Below are 25,581 nucleotides of genomic sequence, written 5' to 3'. Positions count from 1 at the left end.
ACCACTTCTCGAGGCGCTTCTCGCCGCGGCGCCCGCCGCTGCGCCGCATCTCCTCCATGTCCACCTTCTACTTGCTGGACCACCGGACGCGCCAGGCCGAGCTGGGCCTCAGCTACGGCGCGCCGCGCACGCGCCTGAACGACGAGGCCTTCGTGTTCCGCGGCGGCCGGTGGAGCGTCGAGGGGCTGCCGGTGCGGTCGCGGCCGCCGCCGTCCTCGCCGACCATGTCGCGCTGGAAGCCGCCGGTGCAGCGGGTCAAGAGCCAGGTGCTGCTGGAGGAGAACAACTACCTGAAGCTGCAGCAGGAACTGCTCATGGACATGCTGACTGAGACCACGGCGCGCATGCACCTGCTGGAGAAGAAGCTCGACACCCAGGCCAGCCCCGCGCCTGCGGCGCGCCCCTGGCAGAGGAAGATGAGAAAACGCCAGGGCGCGGGCGGCGTGCTCATGATCGAGCCGCGCGCTCTGGAGTCGCGGTGACGCAATAAAGCCCGTGCCGCGCACGCGCACTTCGCTCCTCGCCACCGGCCCCGGGCGCGTTCGTGGGCGGTGAAGTGGGCCCGGCCCGGGCTCCCGACTCGCGGGTAGGGACTGTCACTTAGTGCCCAGTGTGGACGGGTGACTCAGCCAAAAGCCGGGCGCGGGAGGGCGCGATAGGGCCGTGGAGGAAGGTGTGTGTGCGGCCTGCTGGGAACGCGGGGTGGGAGCCGGGCTTGCAACAGGCAGTGCCAACGGGGAGGGGAAGGGGCGCGAGGACGGCAAGCGGGGGCAGGCAGTGACATTCTTGGCCCAAGGAACCGAGGACCAAGTCGGCGCCGGGGCTGGCAGCGAAACCTCGGGCGCTCAGTGATGAAGGGTGCGATGAGCCGGGCAGGCTGACGGGGCAGGCTGACGGGGTCCGGGACCTTGCCTGTGACTCCCCCCATGGCTTAGAGGCGCGGCGCCGGCCAGAGGAGTTTCGTTCGGCCTGAGTCCAGAGTAAGTGTATTTTACTCAGCTTTCTCGAACCTGGGCTCAGCCTCTCCCACCTGGCTATATGGCTTCTCTATTACAGGCCTCCTTTTCTCCTCCATAGAATAAAGGGTTTGTCTCACCCAGGGTACAAACAAGCACTCTCCAGGGCAAATCCTGTACACAGATAGCATTTGCTCCACCCACGTCGCTTAAATATTTTGCATTCGTTGCCAACATTTAAGAATTTGGAGATTTCACATTAAAAATCCAGATTTCCTGTGTTCTCCTGAAAAAGAAACTTGGTCACCCTGGACTTTCATTCTGTCCAGCAGCAGTTCCCTTGAACTGAAGTGTAGCTGTCACCTCTTGGCCACTTCATTCCTTCCTTGCTGTAGGTGTCTGATTTTGATCTCCTTCTAGGTCCTTCTGGATCAGTGTTCTTTCCCAGGACGTGGGGAGCCCATTCCCCCAACTCCCATACACACAAGGTATTATGTAAGGTGCTTTGGGAAGTGTATTGTACTTGTGGGTGGTGTCGCTGCACAGATGAGGTGGTTACACTGGTCCTTGCAATCCCTAACCTTTTCCCTGGAATATAGACAGTGCATTTCTGGATCCACTGAAACTTGAGACCAGGGACTCATTTCCCAAGGGCCCTATGACCGCTGTGAGAGAAATGGGTGTCCTGCCTCAGCCTAACTTGGTTTCAGGAGTAAACTAGGGATTAGTAAACAATTACTTTGTATAAAATCGTGACTTTAAGCAGCAAAACAACACAAAACATGTCATTAGACACGAAGTTGAGAAACATTTCTTTTGAGCAGTGCTTTTTTGTATTTTAATAATTATACATTTATATTGACATAGATTATTTAAAATAGTTATGGTGGTGAAATAAATTGTCCTTTTAAAATAACCAGGAAAGCGGGAGGGCCTGGCTGGCTTAGTTGGAAGAGTGAGTGACTCTTGTTCTCAGGCTAGGGAGTTCGAGCCCAACATTGGGAGTAGAGATTACTTAGAATAAAATCTTGGGGCACCCGAGTGGCTCAGTCGGTTAAGCAACTGTCTTTGGCTCAGGTCATGATCTCGGGGTCCTGGGATCAAGTCTCCTCTCCACCCCAAGCAGGGAGTCTGCTTCTTCTTCTCCCTTTGCCCCTCCCCGCCTCGTGCTTTCTCTCTATCTCAACTAAATCTTAAAAAATAAATAAATAATACCCACCATTTGCATCTACATGGATGCAACTGGAGGGGATTATGCTGAGTGAAGTAAGTCAAGCAGAGAAAGACAATTATATGGTTTCACTTATATGTGGAACATAAGGAATAGCATGGAGGACGACATTAGGGGAAGGAAGGGAAAAATGAAGGGGGGGAGTCAGGGGGAGACGAACCATGAGTGACTATGGACTCTGGGGACACAAACTGAAGGTTATGGAAGGGAGGGCGGTGGGGGATGTGTTAGCCCGGTGATGGGTATTAAGGAGGGCACATATTACGAGGAGCACTGGGTGTTATACGCAAACAATGAATCATGGAACACTACATCAAAAACTAATGATGTACTCTATGGTGACTAATGTAACATAATAAAATTTTTTAAAATGAAAAAAAATAATAAAATCTTTAAAATAACTAAGAAAAATATATGCAGAAAAGGAAATGAGAAGGGAATCAAAATGGTAGACTAGAAAAAAATCAAACCCAAGAGAAGGGACTGATGGAGAAACCATACCAGTGAAAGAAGCTAGACACAAAGGACCATGTATTTTATGATTCTGTTTATTTATTTTTTTTAGAGATTACATGAACCAGGCATCAGGGAGGTGCAGAGGGCGAGGGAGAAGCTGACTCCCCACTGAGCAGGGAGCCCGATGAGGGGCTCGATCCCAGGACCCTGGGATCATGACCTGAGCCAAAGTCAGATGCTCAACCCACCGAGCCACGGCCCCCCCCATGTGATTCCATTTATATAAAATATCCATACTAGGCAAATCCATAGAGACAGGAAGCAGACTGGCAGTTACCAAGGACTGGGGGAGTGGGAAGAAGGGAGGGACTGCTTGGCAGGTGAAGAGTTCCCTTTTGGGGTGATGAAAAATGTTTTGGAACTGTTTGGTAATGGTGGCAGGACATTGTGAATGTTCTAAAAGCCACCGAATTGTACACTTTAGTGAGTTTTATATTAGGCAGTTTACACACACACACACACACACACACACACACACACACACACACACATACGCACACAAAATTTAAAGGAAAGTGCTTTATATAAAAACTATATGAGGTATGGGAAAATAGCCAAAATTGTAACAGCGATCCAAGAATGCCTAAAGTTTAGGGAATATTGCTTTGGCCAGACTACTTGAAAATAAATAGTTCTAGAGTAAAGTATTGGCCCTGCTAGACCAGCAGCAGGCAGATAGGGAGCCCTATGTTTAGGGAAAGGCATCCAAGTGGCTAAAGGGCCCGAAATAAATGGAGCAGGATGATATTTTGAGATATCTGACTTTGTTCTTTCTGCTGTGGAATTTCACCCTCTGACGAAGGCAGCCAAGCTCCTTGCCCCAGGGAGAGATGTGACAGAGCAGAAAGCAGGAACAAAGGACTCTTTGTGGCTTTCACCTCCTACAGCTCAGAACTCTCTGGGGATCAGAGCTTTGCAAAAATATTTTTGGGCTTGAAGAGGGAGGTCAAAAAGGCCACAGATTTGTCAGCAGCGAGAGGGAAAATGAAGGGAAATGGGAGTAGAGAACCTGGTAGATCTTCCATCTTGGAAAACCTATCCTTTCTTGACCCGACATGACTTTCCAGCTACTGCCCCATTTCTCTGCTTCCCTTTGTAACTAAACTCCAAAAAGTTGCTTGTATTCACTGTCCTCAATTCCTCCCCTCTCTCTTTGCTCTTAATCCCCCTCGAGTTTGGGTGTCTCACCCCTTGCTCTCCCTAGCTTACTCTCCTCACGGATGCCATCACCCTCCAATGTTGTTGACTTGGGCCAATTCTCCATCCTCGTCTTGGCCCATCAGCCACATTTCTTGCAGTTGACCCCTCCTGCTTCTCCTCCTGGAAACACTGTCTTCACCTGGCTTCCAAAGCACTGCGAGCTCCTGGGCACTATTTCCCTCCTCCTCCCCTTTCCTCCTCCTCCGTGTCTGGCTGATTTTACTCACGCTCACTCACTTCAGGTGTCTGCTTCAGTGTCACCTTTTCAGCGACATTTTCCCTGATGGCTCTGTTTAAAGGAGTCTGTCTTCTCCCCACTCCAACCAAAGCAGGACAACGGATCCCCCTTTCCTGTTTTGTTTTCTAACGTCTGTAACCACTTGGCACGCTGTCTATTTTATTGTCAGTCTCCTCCATCCCGCCCCCTTCACCCCCCCTCCCCCCCGCAACTAGGACTTACGCTCCACAGGGCTTTTCATTCTGTTCTTGCCTGTATCTCAGTGCAGAAAAGTCCTTAACAACACTTATTGCGCCCTCTCCGCATAGTTCTAGAATGCACAAGTCTACAGAGGCAGGCCCCTGAATCCCAGGGAGCCGATGGCATGTGGCCTTTGGCATTGATTGTCCCCGATTTCTGATCCCCTCTAAGGCAAGAAAGGTGTACTAGACGTTTTGGAACTTTTGGTTCCATCCGATCAGCCCACTTCTGACCTCAGCCGCAGCTGGGGTAGGTGGCTCCGTGGACACTGTCAGGGCCTCATTTCCAGCATCTACTGTGGCTTTCTCCTAAGCGTCAGGAGCTCTCTCAACCCAAAAGGCCTAGCCTGGGAGAGCAGGTGAGCAAATGCCTTCTGAGGCAACCTTCAGCCCATAAGGGGCAGGAGCCAAAATATACTTTTTTTTTTTTTTAAAGATTTTACTTATTTGAGAGAGAGACAGCCAGAGAGAGGGAACACAAGCAGGGGGAGTGGGAGAGGAAGAAGCAGGCTCCCAGCAGAGCAGGGAGCCCAATGCAGGCTCAATCCCATAACACTGGGATCATGCCCTGAGCCGAAGGCAGACACTTAATGACTGAGCCACCCAGGCGCCCCAAAATACACTTTGTTGAATTTTCCTTCTGCCCTGTGTCATTCTCCTCACTCCCTCTCCCGTTTCCAGGATTCCTCTGCCCAATGAACTGCACCCAAGTTCTAGGGTCAGGCTCTGCTTTATGGGGATGCAAGCTAAAACAGTAGGGAGCCCTAGAAGGGAGCCTGTGGGGATAGGGATCTAGAACTATGGCTCATCCACCATTCAGAAGGCAACAGTGACCTCTCACCACTATTGGTCAGTGGGGTGGTGCTAACCCCTCGGGTCCTGGAGCATTTGACTGATTGGAATGAGATAGAAGTTGCAGGGAGAGCTTGGCTTATGGAGTAGCTTTGGCACTTGAAAGATAGGAAGACAGCTGTAGCTACAAGGATTATGGAGGTGGCTAGTTTTTCTAAACCTGCTTTAGAAAGTTCGCAGAAAGAACGTAAGGCTCAAGTGAGCCCACTCGACGGAGGGCATGATACGAAAGCCAGAAAGTCTCCTGAGGCAATGTAAGGAGATGCTCACTTTTGCAGCCAGGAAGCAGAGCATGCTGACAGCGAGGCCCACAATGTATTCCTAAGGGCGGCCGAGCTGCAGAGGAGACCTGCCATCCTCCACAATTCTCCTGTGCCAAAGTCACAGGGCATCAAACAGGGGGATGGGATCCTAAGGCATGGGGATGTTTGGATGGATATACCTAAGAATCTTGAGCCCCAGAGCCCCTGAATCCTCCTGGCCAGCACCTGCTGCTTCCTTCCCCTTGATAGAGAAGGGTAGCCTCATCTTGCCCGGAGGCCATGCAGAGATCGCACCTGAGCTGAATGTCTTATGAAATGATGCTGGTCACTCTCGAGATCACCTCCGCTCGTTGCCCCCAGACCAAAAACTAGAATTGGGTCTCCGCTTAGCCTCAGCAGTGAAGCACAATCCCTTCTCTAGGAGGAAATAGCTCAATCGCCCACAAAGTTGCAGGACAGATCGAACCATGGGATCTAGGGGAGCACACGCATGAGTGGATCTTGAGGGTACTAGACGGGGGTGGGATGTATAATATTGGGTAGCGAGCTGATTGATATGGAGAGCATTTCCCATGACTCAACACCTAAAGTCCTGCCAAGAACACCCAGAGCTTATCCTAATGACTCCAAAGTTTGGACACGATCGTGGCCTAAGCCAATGTGTTGGGGATACCAGAATTGCCTTGGCTGAGTTTTGAAGAAGGAGCCTGAAGGCTGCGGGGAGTGAGGATGTTAGAGGGGGTTTATCACATAAAACCAGAAGATTCACCATTTGACTGTTTTTTCTTTTTTAAGATTTTTAAAAATTTTTTTAAAGATTTTTTTTTTAATTTATTTATTTGACAGAGATAGAGACAGCCAGCGAGAGAGGGAACACAAGCAGGGGGAGTGGGAGAGGAAGAAGCAGGCTCATAGCAGAGGAGCCTGATGTGGGGCTTGATCCCATAACCCCGGGATCACTCCCTGAGCTGAAGGCGGACACTTAACCGCTGTGCCACCCAGGCGCCCCAAGATTTTTAAAATTTTTTTGAGAGAGAATGCACGCGCGTGAGCAGGGGGAGGGGCAGAAGGAGAGGGAGAAACAGGCTCCCCATTGAGCTGGGAGTCCCATGTGGGGCTCATCCTAGGACCCCGGGATCATGACCTGAGCCGAAGTCAGACACTTAACCTACTGAACCACCCAGGTGTCCCTATTAGACTGTTCTTTGGCAGCTGCCCAGAGGACGGTCCCTCCACTAAAGCAGTAGGGGACGAGAGAGTCATGGGGACACTGAGTCATCTAAAAGCTGTGGGGGGCTGACCCCTGTGGGCCAGAGTTGACAGCAGGAGATGCTGCCACGGAGCTGGGTTTCCTAGTGTCCTTGGAAATGAGGGGGTTCTCGAATGGCATTTAGCTGTTCGGATGACGATGATGTGATACTTAATAAGACAGAAGGGCATTCTTACCATACTTTGCAGCAAGATTGGGGTGGCTGCTGGGGGGAGGGTCTTGCTCCTCAGAGCTCTCTGGCAATGCCATGGTGTCCATAGGGGCAAAATAAACAGGCAGGCAAAGAGTGAGCAGTAGAAGGGGCTGGGGAACAAGGACAAGAGACGCGCCTGCAGAGATCTGACTGTCTTGCTGTTAAAATGCCTTCCTCTTGGCTCAGTATTTAGGCGCGTCCTAGGGAAAGGTAGGTAGGGAAAGCTCCACGTTGAAGTTAGTTTCTACCACTGCGGTAGAGTGGCAGGTTTGACGTACAAAGTAAGTTACAGAGAAACATTTTAAAACCACATTCCCTGCAGCCCTGAAAATGTGGAGTGAGACCTGTCCTGCCTACAAAGCCTAACAAGGAGACCAGGCAGTATGAGATGCGGAGAAATGTGACCGTGACGGACCAAATTCAGACCCTTTGGGTGGGTCTCCGTTCAGGCTGCAATCAAAATTCCATAGCCTGGGCGGCTTTTACGCAACAGAAATTGGCGGGAAGTTCAAGACCAGGGTGCCAGCGTGGCCAGGCGAGGGCTCTCTTGCGGATGACCCACTTCCCCTCGTGTGCTCACGTGGCGGAGGGGGAAGCAAGCTGTCTCACAACTCCTAATCCCATCACACGGGCTCCACGTCATGACCTGATCGAACCCTGATCTCCGGAGGCCCCACCTCTCAACGCCATCACATTGAAGGGGGCAGGTGGGGGGACACAGTCCATAACAGGAGGCAAATGCCAGAATCAGAAGCAGGCTCAGCAGGCAGCAGTGATGAGCCCGGGACCAGCCCGGTGACGGATGGCAGCTGGGCACTAACAGTGGTCAGTAAAAACGGCCAGTGGTTCCAGCTGAGCCAGAAGAGAAGAGCGCAGGGGATGGATGGTGGCGATGGCTGCCCAACACTGTAAATGTAGTTACCACCACTGAACTGTACACCGAAAAATGGAGAAGATGGTCCATTTTTTGTCCCATGTATCTTACCACAAGAGAAAGGAAGAACACGTGGTGAGCGGCGACTGCGGAGATTGGGGTCCAGAATGGAATATCAGCCAGAGGGTCACGAGCAGCAGCACGGCCTCGAAGAGGAAAAACGGACCTTATCTGAAAACTAGTATCTGGCCAGAAGACAGCCTGCAATTCCCGGACAGACGTGCTTTCAAGAACACGCGTAGGATCACTGGAGAGGAACGGATGTGACCACCGAGCCCTGTGTCCAGGGGGGCCAGTGTGCTGGGCTCACGCCGGCTAGGACGGGACTATGGCCCCCGCCTAACATAGGGGACCCAGCCGGCCCGGATGTTTCCCGCGCAACCACCTGCTTGCCCAGAGTCTGTCTGGGAGTGAAATGGCAGCAGCCTCACGCCGGCTTTCTACTTGTCGTGCCTCCGTCCGGCTCTGTGCCCCACAGCTGTCCATGGTCACCGGACCCTCACTACTGCCACACCGGTCAGTTCTTTTTGTTTGTTTGTTTGTTTTTTTAAAGATTATTTATTTATTTATTTGTTTATTTATTTATTTATTTATTTGACAGAGATAGAGACAGCCAGCGAGAGAGGGAACACAAGCAGGGGGAGTGGAAGAGGAAGAAGCAGGCTCATAGCGGAGGAGCCTGATGTGGGGCTCGATCCCACAACGCCGGGATCACGCCCTGAGCCGAAGGCAGACGCTTAACCGCTGTGCCACCCAGGCGCCCCTGTTTGTTTTTTTTAAGATTTTTTTATTTATTTGATGGAGAGACAGCCAGCAAGAAAGGGAACACAAGCAGGGGGAGTGGGAGAGGAAGAAGTAGGCTCCCAGCGGAGTAGGGAGCCTGATGTGGGGCTCGATCCCAGGAACCTGGAATCACGCCCTGAGCCGAAGGCAGACGCTTAACGACTGAGCCACCCAGGCACCCCTCACCCGTCAGTTCTGACACAGGCGTGTCTCTTCTGCTGCTCTGGAGGCCACTCCTGGCTGGGTGGACCCCTTCCCCCAGCAGTCTGGGAGGCCACCGTGTGCAGCGCCTGGCCTGCTGTCCATCCTCGGGCATAAGAACGAGTCCACTCAGAAGCCTGTGCCCAGGATGTCCCCTGTCATCTGCACACACGTGGGACGGGACTGCCGCAGAAGCCTGTGGCAGCCAAAGGGGACTGGGGAGGGAGCAAAGGCCACAGAACTTGCGTGGTTACCAGGACAGCGCCAACAGAGAGGAGGCCTTGTGGGGAACCCTGGGAAGCAGGGTGGCCTAGGGCTGCCAATGGCATCACTGCCTGGAGCCATAGAGCAGGAGCCTTGGTCGCTGCCCCCTTGGGAGCCACCACCAATGGCCTGTCTGTTGCTTCCTGTCCCCTCCTAATATATTTAGCAATATCATAATATCACCTACTCAGTTCGTTTTCAACTGCTCTGTGTCCTAGTTGTGATCAGCCAGAGCTGATTGAAGTAAGGGGACGAAGCAACGTCGTGGGGACTCCACGGGCGGAGGTGGGTGTGGACCGGGGGTGGGCTGGGTGGGGACCCTTGAGACCCATGCCCTGGCGCTACACCAGCAGGTGCACAACTCTCCGGGGAAAGTGCAAGGCCAGTCAGTGGCATGGAGGTGTGGGTGGGGGTACAGATGAAAACATGCATTATAAGCTGTTGATTGTAGAAGCTGGTACATGAGAGCTCACCATACCATTCTCTCTACTTCCGTGTGGTGGATATTTTCTGTAATACATTTTTTTTTCAAAAGAAAAAAAGAGAAGCCTGAATTTTTCCTGTAACCATTGAAGAGATTTAAATAGTCATTACAAATCTCCCCGCAAAGAAAATACCAAGCCCAGCTGGCTTCCTAGGCAGGCTCCACCACACTGGCAAGGAACAGATCATCTCAGCCGTCAAAGAACAAGCTCTTCCAGAGAACAGAGAGAACATTCCTCTGCGCACGGCCAGGATGGCTGAGAGCAAACCGTGTGCCAAAGAAAGCCACAGGCCATTCTCACCAGGAAGATGGAAGCAATTACATTAGATAGTAATAAAAAGCTGCAAAAATCCCTGCGAATTATTAGCAGATCAATTTCAGCAGCGTATTAAAATGACGATGTGTCATGATCAAGTTGCATTTATCCCTGGAATACAGAGATGAATTAATGCTAGAGAATCAATAAATGTATCATACAAGCAGATTAAAGGAGGAAAAACCATATAATAGATGCCAAAAGAAGTATTTGATAGATATTCCACCTGAAAGAAAAATTCTTACTATAATCTAGAAATAGAAAGGAATTTCTAACTAAATAGAAGATATCGGGGCACCTGGCTGGCTCAGCTGGGGGAGCGTGCGACTCTTGATCTCAGGGTTGTGAGTTTGAGCCCCATGTTGGGTGTAGAGGTTACCTAAAAATAAAATCTTAAAAAAAAAAAAGATATCATCTAAAACTTACATTGTTTTAAAATTTTTAAGTATTTTTTATTATCTCATGCTATTTTGTGAACAACTAACTGCAGATACTCAAAGTGTATAATTTAGGGGGGCGCCTGGGTGGCTCAGTCGGTTGAATGTCTGACTCTTGATTTCGCCTTAGGTCATGATCTCAGGGTCATGGGATCGAGCCCAGCGTCGGGCTCCATGCTCAGAGGGAAGTCTGCCTAAGAGTCTCTCTCTCCCTCTCTCTCTCGCTCTGCCCCTCCTCCTGCACCTGTGCTCTCTCTAAAAATAAATAAATCAATCTTTTAAAAAGCCAACGAAAAAACAAAGTGTATAATTTGACGAGTTCTTATGTATCTATATACCCATGAGACCATCACCACAATCAAGACAATGAACACATTCATCATACCCCAAAGTTTCTTCATGCCCCTTAAGGGCACCCCCTTCCTTTCTCCCCTGTCCCCAGGGCACCACTGATATGCTTTTTATCATTATAGGTTACTTTTCATTTTCCAGAATTTTCTGCAAATGGAATCCTTTCAAAAGTATTTCAGGGTCCATCTATGTTGTCAGGCACATCAGCAAGCCTTTCTTCTAGTGAGTAGTGTATTCTCATGTGGAAATACCACACTGTGCCCATTCCTCTGCTGGTGGAAATTTGCGTGGTTCCCAGTTTGGGGGTATTCTAAATAAAGCTGCTATGAACATCTGTGTAGCAGCCTTTGTGTGGACATGTGTTTCCATTTCTCTTGGGTATGCTAACTCTGTTTCAGTTTTTGAGGAAGCCAGACTATTTTTCGAGGTGGCCACACCACTTACGTTCCCACTAGCAATGTGTGAGAGTTCCGGTTTCTTCATAGCCTCATCAATACTTGTTACTTTCCCCCCCCCGGGGGGGGGTTGTTTGTTTTGCTTGTTTTTTAAATATACCCATCCTAGTGGAAGAAATCGCAAAAATCACCAATCTTCTTGGGGGTGCCTGGCTGGCTCAGCCAACAGACATGCAGCTCCTGATCTCGGGGGTTGTGAGTTTGAGCCCCACACTGGGTGTAAAGATTACTTAAAAGTAAAATCTTAATGGGGCGCCTGGGTGGTGCAGTTGGTTAAGTGTCTGACTCTTGGTTTCGGCTCAGGTCAGGATCTCATGACCCTGATCTCTTCAGGGTCGTGAGATCGAGCCCTGCATCAGGGCCTGTGCTCAGCGTGGAGTCTGCTTGAGATTCTTGCTCCCTCTGCCCCTCCCCCTGCACCCTCTCGCTCTCTCAAATAAATAAGTAAATCTTGGAAAAAAAAAAAAAAAACACCACCAGCCCCCTGTTTATGGAGATTGCAGAGAAATCAGTCCAACAAACTCTATACTAATTAAGGTTTTCAAAAAATTGTGTGCACATTTACACATTTCTGAATGCAGAAGTATGAAACAAGATAGGGATGGAGATGGGCTCAGTCAGTTAAGTGTCTGCCTTCGGCTCAGGTCATGATTCCAGAGTCCTGGGATCGAGTCCCACATCAAGCTCCTTGCTCAGTGGGGATCCTGCTTTTCCTTCTCCCTCTGCCCCTCCCCCCTGCTTTTGCAGGCACGCTTTCTCTCTCAAATAAATAAATAAAACCTTAAAAAAAAGAAAAAGATAGGTATGGAGAGGTCCAACTGCACCTCTGTCCCTTCTAACCTGATCCTTCCTCCCCACTAGGTAAATGTTTGTATTTTTTTAAAAAGATTTTATTTATTCATTTGACAGAGAGCACAAGCAGGGGGAGCAGCAAAGGGAGAGGGAGAGCAGGCGTTCCACTGAGCAGGGAGCCTGATATGGGGCTCGATCCCAGGACTCCGGGATCACGACCTGAGCCAAAGGCAGATGCTTAACCGACTGAGCCACCCAGGCACCCACCCCCTCATTCTTTTTTTATAGCTGTATTGTATTCTACTGGGTGAACGTAGCATGAACTATTCCTCTATGAATCCAAAGTTTCTTGTCTGTGTTTGGTTTCTTTGTAAAAAATTGTGAAATTCACGTAACATAAAATTTGCCATCTTAACCATTTTTAAGGGCGCAGCTCAGTGGCATGAAGTCCTTTCCCATTCTTGTGCAACCATCCCCACCGTCCATCCCCAGAACACTTTTCATCTTGCAAAACTGAAATTCTGTCCCCATTCAACATCAAACCCCCAATCCACCACCCTCTCCCCAGCCCCCAGCAACCACCACGCTCCTTTCTGTTTATGATTTTGACTACTCTAGGTATCATATATAAGAGGACTCATACAGTATTTGTCCTTTGCGACTAGCTGATTTCACTTAGGATAATGTCCTCAAGGTTCATCTGTATTGTAGCATGTGTCAGAATGTCAGAATGCTTTTAAGTCTGCATTGTATTCCTGTACGGCTACACCACTTTTTTAAAAAAAATCTAGCTTTCATGCAAACGACCATGTTCTTTTTTTTTTTTGAAGATATTTTATTTATTTGACAGAGAACACGCAGGGGTTTAAAACGAAAAACAAAAGTCCTTACTCCGGCCCAGTGCAATTCCACAGACGGAACCGGTGAAAATAGTTTCCGAGCACTTTTTCAAAGCACAAGCAAGGAGGGGACCTCAGGCTGAACCATCTTCCCAGGCACAGCCCCTCCGTCAGCGTTCTCCGGGTTTCGGGAGGGGATCGGGCGCCCCCTGCTGGTCACGCGAAGTCGGAGCCCGTGGTTCTTCCCGGAAGGGCGACCCCTTCCTTGGCACTGCTGGGGCTGGGGCGTGCTTTGCACGTTCCGGGCTTGCGAGGCTGCCTTGAGATTCTCGGCAGCGCTCTCCCTGGAGTGGCTCACCAGCCAGGAGCCCAAGCCCTCTCCCCCAGCAGCGCCCTGCCCCTGAAGTATGCCTTCCACTGCCTTCCCTGGAGCTTGCAAGTCTAGTGTTCCTTTTGTCCAGGTGCCCTCGGCTCTCTGACAGGCTGGAGTGGTGGAAGCGCTTGGCCCTGGATTTGGACGTGGCCTGCAGTCCAGTTCCTCTCTGCCCACTTGCTGGATCTCTGTGCATCTCTCATCCTGTTCCTTGGAGATCTGGGACTGCTGAGAGGTCTCAATGGACAAAGATGGTGAAGCACGCAGGAAGGGGGGCTGACTCGGAAACAGTCCTTGAACCCGCTGTCCAAACTTGTGTGCGCTCCCCCATTCTCCTCCCAGAACCCAGGCCCCCAGCTCCCGACTGTCCCTCCCCACAGTGGTTCTTTCTGCTCTGTTGGAAAGTTCCCCCACGGCCCTCCCTCCCACTGAAAGTGACTGTCCTGCCCTTGGGCTTGACCACGTCTGGGCTTTATCTTTCCTATTAGCCCAGGGCCACAGGGATGTCTTACATGGCTCAGACTCATTTGACTCAGTATTCACGCAACTCTACAATAATTATTTGTCAAATGCAGGACCCAATGACTTCGTCTTTTTTTTATTTTTATTTTTTTGAGAGAGAGACAGCCAGAGAGCACAAACAAGGGAAATGGCAGAGGGAGAGGGAGAAGCAGGCTCCCCACTGAGCAGGGAGCCTGATGCGGGGCTCGATCCCAGGACCCTGGGATCATGACCTGAGCCAAAAGCAGATGCCCAACCAGGCGTCCCCCCAACAACGACATCTTATCAGTTGGCAGAGTCAGCCCTGACTGGGGAAAACCCAGAGGAAGGATGTGGAAGGTGAGAAGGGAAGGGCTTTGGTGCAGAGTAGGCATCACCAATGGGGCCAGTCTTTCTGGGGATGCTGCTGCCAGTCCCCCGGTTGACTGACTGACTGATCGATCGATTGGGCAGGTCCTGACAGAGGTGAAGCCTTCAAAGGCTCCGTGAAACTTGTCGACGCTACCAACCAGGTGCTCCATTTTTACTGCAAGAGGCCTTTCCTCTTCCGCGTGTATATAGAAACACAGACACCTAGGGTGGTCATTCCTAGCGTTCATGGAGATTTCCAGTTCTTTTTTCAGGACCATGGGAAAGTTTCATTTCCTGGCCTCTTGAAGAAAGGCTTGGCCATGTGACTTACTTGGTGAATAAGCTGTGTGGTCTGAGCAGTGAGAAATCAACTTGGTTGTGTTAAGCCACTGAGATGTGGGGGTGTTACCATAGCATCACATAACCGAACCTGACCAATGCATCCTAACTCCTTTTCTGGAACAAAACAGAATACAAGCAAACTAGCCAACAGGCAGGCAGGCAGATTGTTTCCTTTGAGACCATGAGCCCTGAGAATCTAGACTTTATTCTTTTTTTTTTTTAAGTTTTTATTTATTTATTTGACATAGAGACAGCCAGCGAGAGAGGGAACACAAGCAGGCGGAGTGGGAGAGGAAGAAGCAGGCTCCCAGCAGAGGAGCCTGATGCGGGGCTCGATCCCAGAACGCCGGGATCACACCCTGAGCTGAAGCAGATGCTTAACGACTGCGCCACCCAGGCGCCCCTAGACTTTATTCTTGAACAGTGAATGGCAGGTCAAGCTGTCCTCAAATCGAGGCTGGCACTCCATCCATGTGGACGGAGCAGACCACGGTGTGAGGCCAAGGTCCCAGCCCTTCCGTTAGGACTGGCCCATTCATTGTGCACACCTGCACCGCAGCCCCGGGAGCGGCAGGCTGGAGACAACTCTCCGAGCCTTCGGGCCATTCCACACCACTCCACCACTCCGAGGCAATCCTGCTCCTCCCTGCGGAAGCCCTCCCTGCCTCCAGCCCCGGCTGTCCGGTCTCTTCCCCAGCCTGTAAGGTCCTCTGTCTCATATTCCCAAGTGGATGGTCGAGGGTGGTCACAGCCTTCACAAGCACTGCCGTCTGCACCAGCAGGGGTTAAGGGGAGAGGGTGGGCGGAAGTGGGGTAATATGCACACACTTCATAGGACTCGAATGGGAAAAAAGTAACTTGTGTTTTCGACTCCCTGCTCTGAGCCCCATTTCTGTTTTTCTAAAGATTTGATTTATTTATTTGACAGAAAGCGAGCATCAGAGGAAGAGGGAGAAGCAGACTCCCTGCTGAGCAGGGAGCCAGACGCAGGACTCGATCCCAGGACCTGAGCCCAAGGCAGACGATTCACCAGCTGAGCCCCCCGGGCGCCCCTGAGCCCTGTTTGTACTGGCGAACAGCAAACTTGCTCTATAATGACGATGATCTCTCTGGATTTATCTTAGTCTCTTCTGTGTCTTCCATCTTTCAAATTTCCTTCCTCTCCCCCTGCCTCATCCTGCGTCATCCCTGTTCCTGCTCCTCTGCCAGCAGAAGCCTGAGTGTTTGGGTCCCACCCTTACAGAGGGAGCCCCTTGCCCAGGTTCAAGGATCAATCCCGACTTGTCTAAGCCAATCCCAGCAGAGCCATCTCCCTGCCTGGCCGCGGCTGAGCATGGGACACAAATTCTGATCTAGAGTTAGAGGGGCGGATATCTACCGGCCTTGTGACATGCTGGAACAAAGAAACACAGGCAAAGAAATGGAATTTGTTATCCAAACCTTCCCTGAAAGAAAAATCCAGGCCTGGACGGTGTCTCATAGGAACCCAGAGAATAGAGGAGAAGGGGGAACACCGACCATTCAGTTCCGTTTCCGAGGCCAGCGTAACCCAGGACAGACAGAAACTGACAAAGAGATTCCAGAAGAAAGTTAGAGACCGCTAGGCCAGGTGAATATGGACTTAAACATCCTTGTCAAGTATTATCAGCAAATCAAACCGAACGTCCTATGAACAGATAACACATCGTGACAAAGCAGGATTCAATCCAGGAATGCAAGGTCGTTTTAATATTTGAAAATCTGCCAATGCGTGCTTTTCTGGCTCTGCTTCCCTGCGGATTGAATCCTTACATGTGTTTCACAGTGCAGTACTTTTTGGACTTTAGGAAATTGTATGACACCCCCAGCAGGCTCTGAGGCAGCCCTTCGTAATCAAATGCATTAGTTAATGCTTCTGCAACAGAGGATAAAAATATTCTCACCCGGGAAGATGAGTCAAGACTGCAGATAGCCTCGGGACGCCCGGTTGTCCCGGATGGTTAAGTGTCTGCCTTCTGATCGGGTCATGATCTCAGGGTGCTGGGATCGAGCCCCGCATCGGGCTCCCTGCTCGGCAGGCAGTCTGCTTCTCCCTCTCCCTCTGCTGCTCCCCCTGCTTGTGCTCTCCTGCTCTCTCTGCCAAATAAATAAATAAAAATCTTTTTTTAAAAAAAGATCGCAGATAGCCTCATATTAGCTCAGGTTAAAGTCCTGCTGCTGAATGAATTGGCCTTAGACTTAACAAAGCCGAAACGTCTTTCTGGTTTTCGAGACTTTGTGAAGTTGGGGTTGAAGATCAGGGATTTTGGATATGAACTGCTCTTTAATTTTAGCCAACCCTTCTGCTGCTCTAATTTGCATTTCTCTGACTACTTGCATTTATGTGTCTTGTTTTCTTACTGGTCTGTTAAAAACTTGTGTGTTAGGGTTTTTGACTCTTTCACAGTTTTTTTTGTTTGTTTGTTTGTTTGTTTGTTTGTTTGTTTGTTTTTTAAGGAGCCTAATGTGGGGCTTGAACTCACCACCCTGAGATCAAGACCTGTGCTAATGGGGCGCCTGGGTGGCTCAGCCATTAAGCATCTGCCTTCAGCTCAGGTCATGATCTCAGGGTCCGGGGATTGAGCCCTGCACCATTTCTCTGCTCACGGGGAGCCTGCTTCTCCCTCTCCCTCTGCCTGCCATCTACCCCCCCCCCCCGCCGCTTGTGCTCTCTGGCTCTCTCTCTGTCAAATAAATAAATAAAATCTTAAAAAAAAAAAAGACCTGTGCTGAGATCAGGAGTCGATCCCGGGCACCCCACATTTGTTTTTATGATTCAACAATTCTATACCTTAGTTAGAGCTCATCATGATAGGTATATCTTAATCTTTATCTAATTTCTTTATCTAATGCCCTCTGGTAACCACCATTTTGTTTTCTGTATTTAAGAATCTTTCTTTTTGGGGCGCCTGGGTGGCTCAGTCGTTAAGCGTCTGCCTTCAGCGCAGGTCATGATCTCAGGGTCTTAAGACCGAGCCTCACATCGAGCCCTGCATGGAACCCTACTTGAGCCCCACATTGGGCTCCCTCGGGGCTTAGCGGGGAGCCTGCTTCTCCCTCTCCTCCTGGTCATGTGCTCTCTCTCTCTCAGATAAATAAATAAAATCTTTAAAAAAAAAGAATCTTTTTTGTTCGTCTCCTTTTTTCTTTGTTTCTTCATTTGTTTCTTAAATTCCATGTATGAGTGAAATCATATGGTGTTTGTCTTCCTCCGTCTGGTTTATTTCACTTCGCATTATGCCCTTTAGGTCCATCCACGTTGTCACAAGTGGCTAGGTTTCATCGCTTCGTTTAGCTGAGTAATATTCCATTATATAGATATATATGTATATATCGGATAGGTAGATCGATCTATCTATCATCTATCATCTATCTAATCTATCATCTATCTATCATCTATCTTATCTACCTATCCATCGATCACTCTTCTCTATCCATTTATCTATTGACGGACGGTTGGGTTGCTTCCGTATCTTGGCTATTGCCAAGTAAACCTGAAACAAGCATAGAGGTGCACATATCGTACTGAATTAGTGTTTTGTTTTCTTTAGAATAATACCAAGTAGTGGACTTACTGGGTCATATGGCACTTCTATTTTTAACCTTTTCCGGAACCTCCATCCTGTTTTCCAGAGTGGCTGCACCAGTTTGCATTCCCACCAACAGTGCACGAGGGTTCCTTTTTCTCCACATCCTCACCAACACTTATTTCTTGTCTTTTTACTCTGATGGGGGTGTGGTGATAGCTCCCTGTGGTTTTGACTTGCATTTCCCTGTTGATGAATGATGTTGAGTTCTTTTCATGTGTCTGTTGGCCATTTATATGTCCTCTTTGTCGAAAAATATGTATTCAGGTCCTCGGTCCATTTTTAAATTGGATTATTATTATTACTGGTATTGGGTTGTATGAGTTCTTTATAAATTTTGGATATTAACCCTTTATTGGATATATCATTTGCAAATATCTTCTTCCATTCCATAGATTGCCTTGTCATTTTGTTGATGGTTTCTCTCACTGTGCAGAAGCTTTTTTTTAAAGATCTTTATTTATTGGGGCACCTGGGTGGCTCAGTTGTTAAGCGTCTGCCTTTGGCTCAGGTCATGATCCCATCGAGCCCCGTGTCGGGCTCCCTGCTCCACCGGGAGCCTGCTTCTTCCTCCCCCACTCCTCTTGCCTGTGTTCCCTCTCTCGCTGGCTGTCTCTCTCTCTGTTAAATAAATCAATACAATCTTTAAAAAAGAGATCTTTATTTATTTAAGATTCTATTTATTTATTAAAAAAAAAAACTAAATGCTACCCCCCAAAATAAAAATACACCCGACATGGGGCTTGTTCTCACAACCTGCAGGTGAAGAGTGGCAGGTACCACCAATGAGCCAGGCAGGCACCCCTGCAAAAGCTTTTTATTTGGGTGTAGTTCCAATAATTTCATTTTGCTTTTGTTTCCCATGCCTGAGGAGACATATCTAGAAAAATGTTTCTCTGGCCAATGTCAAAGAAATTATCCCCTATGTTTTCTTGTAGGAATTTTATGGTTTCAGGTCTCAATTGCATATTAGGGCTGTTGACTCTTTGTATTTCACATATTTTATAAATATTTTTTCGGCTTATCGTTTGCTTTATTTATTTTCTTATATCCTTTTCTCAGAATGTTTATTTTTTTATTTTTTATTTTTTTAAAGATTTTATTTATTTATTTGACAGAGAGAGCCAGCGAGAGAGGGAACACAAGCAGGGGGAGTGGGAGAGGAAGAAGCAGCCTCCCAGCGGAGGAGCCTGATGTGAGGCTCGATCCCAGAATGCCGGGATCACGCCCTGAGCCGAAGGCAGACACTTAACGACTGCGCTACCCAGGCGCCCCTATTTTTTTATTTTTTTAAAGATTTTATTTATTTATTTGACAGAGAGAGAGAGAGCCAGCGAGAAAGGGAACACAAGCGGGAGGAGTGGGAGAGGAAGAAGCAGGCTCCCAGTGAAGGAGGGAGCCCGATGCGGGGCTTGATCCCAGAACCCTGGGATCCGGCCCTGGGCCGAAGGCAGATGCTTAACGACTGAGCCACCCAGGCGCCCCACTTTTCTCGGAATGTTTAAAATTTGTGTGCAGTCAAATATATCTTTTCCTTTTGGCTTTCCGGTTTCCAGACTTACTTAGCAGGCTTTTATCCACTCCAAAGTTGGGTAAGTATTATTCTTTTTTTCTTCTAATACGTTCTTTTTTATTTAAATATTTATTATGAAATCTTTAGTGCATCAGAAAAGTATTTTGGTGTTTTGCGTTATTTTAAAAATTTTTATTTATGTATTTATTTTAGAGAGAGCACGAGCAGGGGGAGGAGGGGAGGGGGAGAGAGAATCTTAAGCAGACTCCGTGCTTGGCAGGGCTCGACTTGGGGCTTGGTCTAACGACGCCGGATGCTTAACTGACTGAGCCACCCAGGCGCCCTGGGTATTTTGTGTTATTTTAGAACATGATTTCTCAACCACAGGCCTATTGATACTGGGGGCCAGATAATTCTTCGTTGTGGGGGCTATCTTGTGCATTGTAAGATGTCTAGTAGCATTATTTCTGCCTCTACACGCTAGAGGCCAATAACACCAACCCCAGTTATGACAAGCAAAATGTCACCAGATATTGCCAAATGTCCAGCTGGAGCAGAATCCCCCTAGTTGAGAACCACTGGTTTGGAGTCCAGCTTTTGGGTTTTTTGTCCTCATAAACATGGCTCATAATGTCAGTACCACCCATCAAATTAATCATCGGGGCACCTGGGTAGCATAGTAGGTTAAGCATCTGAGTCTCGGTTTCAGCTCAGGTCATGATCTTGGGGTCGTGAGATCAAGTCCTGCATCCGACTCCAAGCTCAGTGGGGAGTCTGCTTGAGTTTCTCTCTCCCTCTCCCCCTGCCCCTCCCACTTGTGCTCTCTCTCTAAAATAAATCTTTAAAAGGAACGAATGACCCTTTTTTTTTCACTCCACAGATATGCCGTCTTAGCCATATATTAACTTCCCATATATCTCTGTGAGCTATTTCTGAATTCTTCTTGTCTATCTTGTGGTCTGTTCCACTCTACCACCATTCTTCTGTCCCGAAAATTCTGGGATCTACTCAGGCATTTGTTCTTCCAATTAAACTTTAAATTGAACTTTATTTATTTTTTAAAGATTTTTATTTATTTGAGATAGAGACAAGATAGAGACAGCCAGCGAGAGGGAACACAAGCAGGGGGAGTGGGAGAGGAAGAAGCAGGCTCCTAGCGGAGGAGCCTGATGTGGGGCTCGATCCCAGAACGCCGGGATCATGCCCTGAGCCGAAGGCAGAGGCTTAAGGACTGCGCCACCCAGGCGCCCCCTTAAATTGAACTTTAAAATCATTTAAACCAGCTTTAGCGGTGCCTGGCTGGCTTGATTGGTACAGCATGCAACTCTTGGTCTCAGGGTTGTGAGTTTGAGCCCCACACTGGGTGCAGAGATGACTTTAAAAAAAAAATCATTTAAGCCAGTTCTAATAACATTGTCTGGCTAGACCTTCCAACACAATCCTGAAGAGGAGTGGTTACCCCTGTCTTGATCCAGATTTCAGTAGAAACAACCTGGATAAATCCATTTGGCTTGCTTTATGATTTTGGGTTCTGGTAAATAGTCTTTACCATATTTAGGTATAGTCTTCTATTCCTTTTTAGCTTAACACTTTATTAAGAATAGATTAAGGACTCTATCAAGTGCCTTCCTTCCTTCCTTCCTTCCTTTCTATCAAGTGCCTTTCTGCGTATCCATGGATATATTCACAAGATTTTTTCTCCTTGATTTACAAGAAAATGAATTACCCTTTTTATTTCCTGGATTACCACCTGGTATTGTTTTCCTGTTACTGCTATAACCACAAGCAGTAAAATTACCACAAATGTAGTGGCTCAAACCAACGCACATTTATTATCTTGTGTTCAAAGGAGAGTGGGTGGGTGTTGCGTGTGCCCTCCTTTACTCCCCTCTGTGCCCCGCTCTGCTTTCCACCCCTTCTGCTCGACCTAACCTGCTCTTGCTAAAGACGCCAGTGACTTCCGTGTCGCCAAATTCCAGGGTCTCTGCTCTACCTTCTGAGTCCTCTCACTAGAATTTGATGCTGTGGGCCACACTCTCCCACCTAAAACCCCGTGCTTCCCAGGCTTTGCCCCTCTCTCTGGCCTCTCATTTTCAGCCTCCTTTACGATCTTCCTCCCTTCTTGCCTTCCCTCCTTTTTCTCTCTTCTTTTCCTTTCATTGACGCAACCTTCCAATCTTTAGCTTGTGCGATGCCCGATATTGGAATGGAATACCATTCTCAAGGGTAAGCCCCTTTATTCATCCCTAAGGTTTTAAATATCCTCTATGTCCGGTGACGTCCAGATTTTTATTTTTTTTTAAAGGTTAATATCTTTTTTTTTTTAGATTTTTTAATTTATTTATTCGACAGAGATAGAGACAGCCAGCGAGAGAGGGAACACAAGCAGGGGGAGTGGGAGAGGAAGAAGCGGGCTCACAGTGGAGGAGCCTGATGTGGGGCTCGATCCCAGGACCCCGGGATCACGCCCTGAGCCGAAGGCAGACGCTTAACCGCTGTGCCACCCAGGTGCCCCTGAATATCCTCTATGTCCAGTGATATCCAGATTTTTATATCCCGCCTAGACTACTCTTGTTGGCTTTAAACTTATAAAACTCCAGCTCTCATATGACTTCTCCACTTGGATATCTTGGAGGCATCTCAAATTGAACATGTCCCAAATGGAGATACTGACAAGTCCCCTCCTTTCTGCCTGCCTCCAGCCCTCCCCACCTCAGCGAATGGCGCCTTCATCCACTCCCAGGCATTGGCCTTCACCTGTCCTTCTCCCTCCTCTCCTTCATCCTTCTCTCATCCAACACTTACTTGTTGATGCCTGTTATGTGCCAGGCACTCTGTCCCAGTGCTAGTGATGGAACCAACATTTTAGTGTGGGGAACAGTCCAAAAACGTCATCACATAAATAAGCAAGATGATCACCGGGTGTAGAAAAGGTATGAATGATTCAAAGAGAGGAATTTGATGGAGAGGGACCCAAAGAAGGAGCTGGTGATGCCAGCAGCTAGGGGAGAGTACTCTGGGCAGAGGAATCCCCATTTGCAAAGGCCTGAGATGGAAAAGAGCAGAAAAGAGGTCAGTGCGGCTGGAGCTTAGGGAAGTGGGTGAAGAGGTCAGGAAAAGATGAGAGGTACGCCGAGTCCCATCATAGTAAAAAAATGACTTAACTTGAAGTGCAGTGACAGCCCCCAAAGGATTCAAAGCAGGAGAGTTTTGTGATCTGATTTGCAGTTTTGAAAGATCACTCTGGACTGATAATGGGTAAGGGGTTTCTTTTTGTGGGTGAGGACAATGTTCTAAATATAGAATGTGGTGATGGGGGCAGAACTCTGTGACTATACTAAAAAACTGTATATGAATTATATCTCAGTAAAGCTGTTAGCAGGGGGAAAAATCACTCTGTGTTGAGAGTGACTGGGCAAAGGACAAGAGGATAGCCCAGGAGATCAACTGCACTCATCAGATGACAGAGGGATGACGGAGACTGAGCCAGAGGGTGCCTGCCTATGGGTTCAAGGCAGGATGTGGTGAATGTCGGTCGGGTGGGGTGGGGGAGGAAAGAGGATTCCTTTATCAAAGTATTGGCAGCCCAGCAGCAAGACAAATCTTTGAGGACATAAATTGGATCACGCCACTGAGCAGCATGAGCCTTGAACCACGTCTGGCCTCAGGCCTCCCAGCCTCAAAGCTGGGCTGCCTCTGCCCAGTCACTCTGCCCTTCAGCAGGCCCTATCACCTATCAAATCCCAATTTAAGTGCCACTTTCTCAGCAGCTTTCCCCAACCCCAAATTACATTCAGGGCTCTTGCTGTCCTGCACAGCACGTGGCAGAATCTATGGTCATGGACCGAATTCAGACTTACTGGGTTTTTTGTTCACCTCCCCCACTCAACCACAAGCTCCTCCAGGGCAGGGATCTTTTGCCCTGTGATTATGCCTCCAGTGCTCAGCCTGGAGCTTGGTGTATGGAATGCACTGGAACATTTTTTTGGGTGAATGAGTGTATGAAATGAATGCATATGTGAGAAGCTAGTGAGCAATGGGTCAAAGAACCTTCTGAAAAGAGAATGAAATTACAAAGACTCAAAACGGTAAGGGACTGGGGGCGCCTGGCTGGCTCAGTTGGTTAAGCATCTGCCTTCAGTTCAGGTCATAGTCCCAGTGTCCTGGGATCGCGCCCCGTGTCGGGCTCCCTGCTCAGCGGGGAGTCTGCTTCTCCCTGTACCCCTCCCTCCTCCTCATGCTGTCTCTCTCTTCGCTCTCTCTCTCTTAAATAAATAAAATCTTCTTTAAAAAATGTAAGAAATGATCTACAGAATGAGAGAAAATATTTGCAAATCATATATCTGGTAAGGGATTAGTATCCACAATGTATAAAGAACCCCTGAAACTTACTGACAACACAACAACAAACAACCAAATTAAAAATAGGCAAGGAACTTAAATAGACATTTCTCCAAAGGAGACAGACCCATGGCCAATAAGCACATGAAAAGGTGCTCAATACCACTATTCGTTAGGGAAATGCAAATGGAAACCACCGTGAGATACCACCGCACGCTCCCTAAGACAGCTGCTGCAAAAACACGAAATCAAACACAAAACCCAGAAAATAACTGGTGTGGTTGAGGATTTGGGGAGACTGGGAGCCTTGTGCGTTGCTGGTGGGAACGTGAAGTGGCTCAGCCTCTATGGAAAAGAGTGGTTCTTCGAAAAGGTAAACATAGAATTACACATGATCCAGCAATTCCACTCCTAGGTAGGTACCTAGAAGAATGGGAAGCTGAGAATGTAACTTTGTACCGCAAAGTTCAAAGCAGCATTATTCACAATAGCTAAGAGCTGGAACCACTCATGGTTCACTCATGGATGTCCATGCGTAGATGTCCATTCATGGATGAATGAATTAACACGATGTAGTCTATGCATATAATAATATTATTCAGTTTGAAAAAGAAGGGAAACTCTGACATATGCTACTATGTGGATTGACCTTGAAAACATTGCTTTGGGTGAAATGAACCGTACACAAAAGACAAATACCCTACCATTCCATTTATATCATCAGGTACCTAGAATAGGCAAATTCCTAGAGCCGGTGGAATGGAGGTCACCAGGGACTCGGGAGGGAGAACGGGGGGTTAGTGCTTAAAGGGTAGCCTTTCAGCTTGAGAAGATGAAAACATTCTGGGATGAATGGTGGCGCTAGTTGCACAACGCTGTGAATGTGTTTAATCCCACTGAATTGTACACTTAAAAATGGTTAACATGGGCACTTTTTTGTTATGTATATTTTACCACATTAAAATTTTTTAAGATTATTTATTTCATTTTTAGGGGGGGCCAGGGAGTAGAGGGAGAGGGAAAAGCAGGCTCCTTGGGGAGACTTTACAGGGCTGGATCTCACAGCCTGAGATCAGGACCTGAGCCAGAACCAAGAGTTGGAAGCTCAACCCACTGAGCCATCCAGGCGCCCCCACAATACATTTTTAAATGGAAGCAACGCCATTAGCCATCAGTGCATTTTGAACACCTGGCTTTAAGGATTCAACCACCATGAGTGGCTGCGTTAAAGCCTTGGGGGACCACGGTCCAGACCTAGAATGTTCACAACTAACGGGAGTCGCATTTGGCCTTAAAGGAGATGCGCCGAGCGAACAGAAGGGGGCGTGTTAGGATCCCCTTTCCCGGTGGCCGTCTGCCGGGCACTTCTCTCCTCCCGGAGAGCCAGGCCCCTCCCCCGGGACGCTCCGCCTCCGCCTTTGTTTCTGCTGCCCCAAACACCCGAATTCAGAGCCGTTGGGGTGGGAGGAGCGCTCTCGTTGGACGCAGCCGCGACCCCGCAGCTGGAAGGGCAGAGCCTCGCCGCGTGGGGCGGGGGCGCACTTGGGAGCCTGGTCCCGGGCTCTAAGCGGCGGGCTCCCGTGGCTTTCAGTCCCCAGCTCCAAAATGGGGTCCCCGCCCCCGAGCGCGTTCGGGAGGCTCCCGGTGCGGAGGTGCTGGGAGGATGGGGAGAAACTCGCGTCCTCGCGTTCTGTCTTAGCACGCAGAGGGTCGTGAAGTTTTCTGTCTACAAAATAACAAG

At 48.7% G+C, this 25,581-nt stretch overlaps 1 protein-coding gene across 8 annotated transcripts; it reads left to right on the top strand.

The window, feature by feature from the left end:
- On the top strand, nt 1-24,844 carry CBY3 (chibby family member 3). Of its 8 annotated transcripts, none has more exons than XR_015724624.1 (4): nt 502-586; nt 1,377-1,444; nt 7,281-8,408; nt 8,494-9,444. XR_015724624.1 is itself a non-coding variant. In XM_087862392.1 (3 exons), the coding sequence occupies exon 1, from the start codon at nt 57-59 to the stop codon at nt 480-482; it is 426 nt and encodes a 141-aa protein (XP_087718518.1). In that variant the 5' UTR covers nt 1-56; the 3' UTR covers nt 483-586; nt 7,281-8,408; nt 15,310-24,812. The 8 variants fall into 8 exon arrangements, 6 of the variants coding, with proteins under 6 accessions (XP_087718518.1, XP_087718519.1, XP_087718520.1 ...); XR_015724623.1 differs by lacking the exon at nt 502-586 and adding an exon at nt 708-980; XM_087862392.1 differs by lacking the exons at nt 1,377-1,444; nt 8,494-9,444 and adding an exon at nt 15,310-24,812 and having other exon boundaries at nt 1-586.
- Nucleotides 24,845-25,581: the final 737 nt, after the last annotated feature.

The sequence above is a fragment of the Ursus americanus genome, chromosome 5 (genome assembly GCF_024610735.1).
Source record: "Ursus americanus isolate L20-20 chromosome 5, mUrsAme1.1.p, whole genome shotgun sequence".
In the NCBI taxonomy this organism is placed as follows: domain Eukaryota; kingdom Metazoa; phylum Chordata; class Mammalia; order Carnivora; family Ursidae; genus Ursus; species Ursus americanus.
The sequence above is the reverse complement of the archived record's forward strand: the minus strand, read 5'-3'. Positions and strand labels throughout refer to the sequence as shown.